This window comes from Channa argus, chromosome 10 (assembly GCF_033026475.1).
Source record: "Channa argus isolate prfri chromosome 10, Channa argus male v1.0, whole genome shotgun sequence".
In the NCBI taxonomy this organism is placed as follows: domain Eukaryota; kingdom Metazoa; phylum Chordata; class Actinopteri; order Anabantiformes; family Channidae; genus Channa; species Channa argus.
Window position 1 is genome coordinate 2846263 of NC_090206.1, and position 8022 is coordinate 2854284.

The 8022-nt window shown below is 39.6% G+C and overlaps 1 protein-coding gene across 2 annotated transcripts; it reads right to left on the reverse strand.

Annotated features, from left to right (window-relative positions):
* Positions 1 to 609: 609 nt before the first annotated feature.
* slbp (stem-loop histone mRNA binding protein) lies at positions 610 to 7613 on the reverse strand. Of its 2 annotated transcripts, none has more exons than XM_067518855.1 (8): positions 7434 to 7613; positions 5627 to 5773; positions 3664 to 3777; positions 3487 to 3552; positions 2926 to 3048; positions 2394 to 2549; positions 2167 to 2275; positions 610 to 1414 (listed from the first exon to the last, which is right to left on the reverse strand). In XM_067518855.1, exons 1-8 carry the CDS (start codon positions 7487 to 7489, stop codon positions 1343 to 1345), a joined length of 843 nt encoding a protein of 280 aa, XP_067374956.1. In that variant the 5' UTR covers positions 7490 to 7613; the 3' UTR covers positions 610 to 1342. The 2 variants fall into 2 exon arrangements, with proteins under 2 accessions (XP_067374956.1, XP_067374955.1); XM_067518854.1 differs by having other exon boundaries at positions 3487 to 3558; positions 7434 to 7612.
* Between the last annotated feature and the right edge of the window lie 409 nt (positions 7614 to 8022).

An 8022-nucleotide genomic window follows, 5' to 3' on the forward strand; every position in this document is an offset into this window, starting at 1 on the left:
AAAGTAAACCATAACTTACTAGTGAGCATTCTCACACCAGAATGTCTTACTTAGGACACTTTAGCACATGAACTGGAGGAGACGGAGATTGAAACACCAAGTGCAGTTAGTGGATGATCTGCTCCAACTGCAGAACCACAGACAATTATGAAAATCTGTGACAGTCTCAGCCCTTTAACAAGTCAGTGGCACAGTATCTGGCTATTTCCAAGTTCTCTCTGTACATTCAGGCAGAAAAGGTTTACTGAATATGCAGATACAGCTTGGCATCCAACTTCAACTGCCAGCTGTTCAAGATCACAAATTAGTCATTGATTTAAAAAAAAAAAATGCCTGCAGAAATCAATCTAGTCAATAAAACATAAATATCAGAGGGCACTTTGAGTCAACGCATCTAAAAACAAATACATATTACATCCATTTAATTTAATAATGTAGCTAGTGCCAATTGAAGCAAGATAGGACATCGAATGCTTCTGCAGGGCAATTAAAAAAAGTACACAAGGGGCAAAGGTGTTTTCACTGTAAACTCACTGATTCAACTCAGCAGCTGCGGCCAAAACACATTTAAAACACAATACATTTAAGCTTGTAAAAGAAAATAAGTCATTCAAGTTGCCTTTTTTATTTCAAAGTCTTTACCAAGAAGGAAACAGCAATATGACAATATGAATCAATTTACATTTGTATTAAAAAACAACCCACATAAAAACAAATCACAACCCAATACAACTGAAGAAATGCTTGCGTATTTAAAACTGTATATCCATGAAAAAAATTCTTATGATGACCCATTACAAAACCAAAAAAAAAGAAAAAAAGAAAAATACTTGGCTTACACCTATTCAGAGCCTTTGGATTCAAATTTTTTATCTTTTTTTTTTTAGCAAGTAAAGCAGGATGTGATTGAAAAATGTTGCACCCAATGGACACCAACATACCAAGATGTTTACCAGACCTGGCCACAGATCAGTGTTTAGGGTTTTTTGTGAACACCACTTCCTAAACAATTCCAACCAAACTAAGGTGGAGTGAACATGCAACTGCAAAATTGTGCCACAAAAGAAGAGTCCCTGAGCAGGTTAGTCATCTTTTAAAAGATTATAACATGTAGATTTAGAAGAGTTAGTATAAAATGGGAAAAGACATTGTCACAGTGTTGAACTAATATCAATCTGCTGAATCACAGCACTGAAACTGTGCAGATGCAGCACTGCGTTGAGCAAATCAAGTAGCTGTAGCATTTACTCTGGGTAAGGCCATATGCTGAGTGGGTGGGCAGCAGCTGAAACAGTTGAGATGTTGGTGCACATGTGTTTTATTGGACGGGGCCCATGATGAGCTATGCCATGCCAGGCTCTGCTGTGGCTTCTGTCTTCTGTATTTTTACTGGAGTACCTGAACAGTCTTCACCCTGAGCAAGAGAGCACAAGCAATCCAGTTCAATTAAAAACAAAAGATTAATAATCGCTACTTCACTTTTAGTAATTAATGAATGTCCCATTTTGCCCACTTACAAGGTACAAAGGTTTGTCCCCACTTCTGATATTTCAGTTAACAAAGGAGGATTTCTGTTTGTTAAATGTAACTTTCTTATAATTACCTCAGAGATTTATTAGAAAAAGGTTTTGGAAAGTATTCAGACTACTACCATCTTCTTTTCCTTTCAGCTGTTCCCTTTCAGGTGTTGCCTCAGTGAATCATGTGCCTCATTCTAACTCTGTCCTCTGCATCCTCGTCTCTCACTACAACTAACTTTATGTCCTCTCTCACTACATCCATAAATGACATTTCAAACTTACCAGTGTATAATAGTGTATACAATCTAGTAAATTTAATTTAATGTGCAAAAATTGCTATTTATTCTCTTACCAGTCTACACAATACATCAAAGGACAAAGTGATAGTACATTCTGTACTATGCTTAAACTGAGCAGAGCATCAAATTCTGATAAGATGCACAGACTACACAGTGTTACTTTCTTGAGGTACAACCTGCTCACAAAAGCACTAGTAGAACCACTACTGACAAGGGAGGAAATCTCTACCCCAACTACAAATAAAAGTTTCAGGCAAAGAAAAATATCCAATTAGCTGTGTGATCAAACACCAATCACACAAACGACTGGAATTTTTTCAGCACAGCAGCGACTTAATCCAACTCACCTCTAGTGAAAGGGTGTGTGCATTGAAAGTGCCTGGGGCATTCTGGGAGTCTGACAGGGTGGGAAAGTCCAGCTCAATGTCCATGACATCATCAAGATCCAACTCCACACTGCAGGAACAGAGGACAACATGAACATGACCGCCGGCTAAGACTCTACACAATATGCTCTTTCAGCAGAATCGTGGACAACAAAAAGAATCATTATCTGGAGCCCTAACCCTCCTACATGTTATCGAGGACTTTGTCTTGGCTATCTTCTATTGGGGGGTCCCAGGCGTGCAGTTTGACCTTCCACAGTTTGATCTGCTGATCCCAGGATCGCCGGCTGTACTTTCTGAACTTGTTGGGAGTCTTTGGATGAACACCGGGCTGACGCATGTGTCTGGAGGCAAAGACAATAATGTGTTGCTTATTTACTGAAAATAGGAACAAGCATTAATAGTTTAGTCATAATTGACATTTTGACAAATGCTTTATCAAGGTTGTAGTTAGTCGTTTATATAAATTTGAATCTTTGTGACTCTTACTTATTAATAATACTATTTATTTTGATTACATTTCTAAATAACACCAGCATTCAGACTTTTATCTAAGCCTGCAGTAACCTGTACTGTGCAATTTCATGACAAATCATCCAGTGATAAGTACAAACCTCTACTCAGAGTCATAAAGAACCGTCTCCAGTGACAAGGAGAATAAGGGATCCAGTAAGAGCACAGAACCCTGTGGGTGTGTGTCGTTTTTTTGTGTATACGTACTTTGGAACTTCCTTGATGTATCGGTCATAAGCCAAGGTGTTCTTGCCATAGTTGATCTGTTTCTGTCGCCGTAGCAACACAGCCTCATCAGTTTCAATGTTTTCTCCCTCCCTGGAGTCACAGCTGCAGTAGACACACAGACACAGGCACAGAATGGAACTTCTATTTAAGACTTTTTGGTTTCTTTGTGCAGTTAAAGTGTCAGTGCAAAATACATTTCGTCTGATATGCAACTTTCCAGTGGCAACTGTCCAGAGGGAATTTAAATTAGCGGCCGAGCTGTTCGCTCAAACTCAACTCTATAAACAAAAGTGTATAAAACAATCACTGAGGTCTACATGTTGAAACTTGTAAATTCCCACTTTTGAGAGTTTTAATTTAGAAAGTGAATTTTGTTTGAATATATATAAATGTACAATAATGCTTTTAAACTTCTCTCTGACTTCCCTATATAAATATATATCTTTTCTACTAGATGAAAAACTTCTCCAGTTGACATCACCTAAACTCCTAATAATGAAAAGATTAATTGCTGAAAAGACCATATGAAAGGAGACGTACCTCTCAGACGAGCCAGAGGAGGTCTTTCTCTCTCTCTGGGTCACCTCTGCACCCAGTATCCTCCTCCTGTAACTGAACACAGCACAGACAGTCAGTGAAGAGTGGCACTTACCAAAGACCACGTGTTGAATGAACAGCAGCTCAAAAATCACTCAAATAGAAACAGAGTGTGGTTACCGCTGCATGTCTCTGTGTACATCCCTCCTCATCTCATCGTCCTCGACCTGGCTGCCCCAATCAGCTTGTCTACCGCAGCGAGACACAGGGCCTGTACTCTCTGGAGTGGTGAAACTACAGGTAAGACACAAGGGGAACATACCAGCATCACCACACTGAGGGGAATAGAAGTTCTTGTTGCCACAGTAGCAGCAGGTGGAGCTGTGGTGACACACTGTCAGTTACACAATGTGTGAGAATGGTTTGAACAACAGCCTACAATACTACATCCAGTTCACTCAGTTCAGACCTTTCATGCAACTGTTTCAACACGTTAAATGGAGTTAAAATAAATAATAGTTGAGAAAAGGCACAGTTAGGAAGTGGGGGTACCTTACATTTATTGCAGCTTGTTTTCTGTAGGATGTAAAAAGATTTGTTCCTAATGGATCTAATATTTAATGCACGATAAGCAATAATGTTCCTTCATGAGAAATTAATAAAGTTAATTTTATTTCACTTATCAACAGGATACAAATTTACACACCAATTTAATTTATATTACTTTTTATTACTGATGATTAAAGAACATTCCATTTATACTGAAACTGCATGTTTATATTCAAACAGTGTGCCAAGTTTTATTTGAAAAAAAAAAGAATAAATAAATAGTTTGTGGGGAATCAAAACTTTGATGTAATACGGTGCCTGTTGGTCTGTTGTATGACAAACACTGAACATTTACTGAATTCCACGTTCTGATAAAGCACAGAAAACGTTGAGATGATAACCAATAAAGTCCACAAACACGCCCCACAAAATAATTCCAAAGAACACATCAAGAAACTGCGTACCATTACAGCTACGCAGTCAACTTTCCACTATTAACATGTTGCACCACTACCTTGTAATACCAATAAACTGTACCATGTAGCTGCAATATCTGTAAAATGAAACATTGTTTCCATGACAACGGACTAGGCAAAATTCAAAGGCAGTTAGGTGATGTTACTCATGGCATACACATTAGAGAGAGAGAGAGAGAGAGAGAGAGAGAGAGAGAGAGAGAGAGAGAGAGAGAGAGAGAGAGAGAGAGAGAGAGAGAGAGAGAGAGAGAGAGAGAGAGAGAGAGAGAGAGAGAGAGAGAGAGAGAGAGAGATTTTTTTTTTTCCTTTCGGCTTATTCCATGAGTTCAGGGTTGACACAGCGGCTCATTTTCCACATGTTGATTTGGCACAGTTTTTACGCCGGATGCCCTTCCTGATGCAACCCTCCCCAATTTCTACCGGGCTTGGACCTGCACTGCACAGCTGGGGATGGGTTCAGTGTCTTGCCCAGAGACACTTCGACATATAGCTGGGACCAGGGATCGAACCCCTGACCCTGTGGTCCGTGGACGACTGCCTTTACCCAACCGCTCAAGACACATTGACAACAGAAAAGAAAAGAAAAAAAAACAAAAAACAAACAAAAAAAAAAGCAAACTCCGTTTGGACTGATCTGGACTGATTTTGGCAGGTGTTTTTTATATTTTTATATATACATCTCGAAATCTAACTGCGGTATTTATACTTTGTTTGCACTTTGTTTACTACATACATGTAATTTCATTGTTTTGTCTATGGTATTTACCTACAAAGTTGAAACAACAAAAAACTACTTTATCAAAAGTTGCATCCAAATGTTGGACGATTACATGCATTTTTTTGGTTGACAGAAATTAAGAAGATCATTAACTTCCAGATAGAAATGTCAATCAATGGCTGTCCCTTCAGGGGTCGTGGCAGCAAAACGTGTTCTGCACATTGATTTGGCATGGATTTTAAGCCAGATGCCCGTCCTGTCGCATCCCTCCCCATTTTATCTCTGTGGATGGGCGGAGCCACACTTAGTGGGGTGGGATTTGAACCCGGGGCCTTCTACATCCCAACCCAATGCTCTACCACTGAGTCACCAAGCTCGCCGCACTTCCACACAGTCTTACCTGGAAGGTCTGTTGTCTGAGTGTCTGTGGCTCCCGCCAGTTTGCCCATTGTTTTCCCTATTATTACCACCAGCCTCCCTCTTGGTCCGCAGGCATCCATCAATCCCTCTCTTCCTGCAGTGGGACCACCGAGATGGGCCAGTGCTACTACAATGAGAAGCACAAGGGAGAACTAGATTATAACATACAAGTATACAGTGCCTTGCGAAAGTATTCGGCCCCCTTGAACTTTGCGACCTTTTGCCACATTTCAGGCTTCAAGCATAAAGATATAAAACTGTATTTTTTTGTGAAGAATCAACAACAAGTGGGACACGATCATGAAGTGGAACAAAATTTATTGGATATTTCAAACTTCTTTAACAAATAAAAAACTGAAAACTTGGGCGTGCAAAATTATTCAGCCCCCTTAAGTTAATACTTTGTAGCGCCACCTTTTGCTGCGATTACAGCTGTCAGCTGTTTTCAGTTCTTTCCACAGATTCTTGATTGGATTCAGGTCTGGACTTTGACTTGGCCATTCTAACACCTGTATGTTCAACCTCATTTGCATACACTAGCTGAATAACACTAAATAATGGATTGAGACCATGATCAGCATTCATTTCATTGGCTGAGTGCTGAATATGTGGGCACATAGGAAAGGTGTGTTAGGAACCCTGCCAGCATGCAATGGGTTAACAGATTTACATACTAGTTTCATTTTCCTGTAATAGCAAAACACCCAGTTAACTCAATCGACTTTTAGAGTTTTCATTTCTACATGAAACAATCTGTGAGCAGAATGTCTCTTTTTTATCACCTGGTCTTTTTCTAATAAGCGAATTTTGCACCTATCATATAATTTTGTTTCCAATTAAATGGTTCAAGATGGTCCACCTTGAACCATCTAACACTTTTGCAGGTCTGACTTGAGGACCTGCTCTGACAGCAGCCCCAGATTAATATTAATCGAGATTCTGAAAGCATTAACCATCACATGTGAGGTATAGATAAACTATGGCACACAAAGGGGGGGTGGTTGCAGTCCTACTTACATCAGCTTTTTCTGGTTAACTGCAGAAGACAGTTTAAACATACATTAACCCGTTTCTCCGAGTTTCTCCCGCCATCTTCAACCTACTTCCTATTGTTCTGACCATCTGGTCCTTCATTCTATATGCGAGTCTGTTTAGGGCATGTATGGTTGGATTGGGGGGGGGGGGTGCTGAGGCCTACCTCAGTTAACCATGCAGTTTTCTTAAGTCTTATGCCGAAAACCAAAAAATCAGTAAAGCGCCAGTCGTGCCGAACTCCCCTCCCTGTTTAGTTACCCTCGTCCTTATCAAAACGTTAGTTAAAGCAGGCTTACGGCTGAATAATGTTAATCTAGCGGAGAACCGGGCGAACAACCTCGGCAGTGTTTACCGCCTGTTTCTCAGCATTTCTTAACAGACCACCACCACAATGGTGTTGACCATTAAAGTAGCTTTAGTGTCTCAGTGACAGCAACGCAGCCCAGAAACAAGCGACTCAACGTTACTACAAAGGTAGCCACGGGACTAATAGCGTTAGCTTAAATAAGAATGTAACAAGTTATGCTAAGCTAACGCTAGAGCAGAACAGATGCAACGTCCGTCTGAGTTATAAAAACAGTTACTAATAAATTAATGTACCATAAACGACAAGTAATCGTTTAAGTAAAACGATTTTAACAAGCTATTCTTTCAGCAAACCTAACAGAGCCTTCAATGCAGACGGGGACACACTAGCAACTCGGTAGTTAAGGTTATGTCAATATTGACACGAGACTTAACGTTAAAGTTACCTTTTGTCATGTTCGCTGTGAACATCACGCCGTCTGTCTCTGGTCCAGTCAGACATTATTATTATTTTTTTAAACAATAAATATGTGAACAGTGAAGTATTTATAAGGTCAGCTGTGGGGCTCTTCAGCGGGCTCACTGACTACAGATACCGCCAACTCAGAAAGACGCGCGGCCCCAAACAATCCAGCAGCTCACGTGACAGGAAGAGGCGGAGATCGGCCCCTCAAGATAAACCGCGCCTCTCTTGCGCTAATTGTTAAATATTGTAATGAGAAAAACAAAAAACAAATCTAATGACAGAACAAAAGGCCTTGACATTTATCAATAAGAATTTATTGATGAGATGAGACGAGTAAATTAGAGAAATTTTACCTTTACTTTATTATTTACAAGATTTTTTTTACTTCTTCTACTAATAAAGTTTGGCTTTGAAATTTAATTTTTTTAATGCAATTAATTGTGGCTCTTAACATAAAATGTGATATTATTCGGAACACAGACAGAAAACATAGGTGTATTTTTGACTAACCAAACAAATTATAAAATAGGGATTTGCTAGGTTAGTCGAACTGCATCTTGATTTTAGAC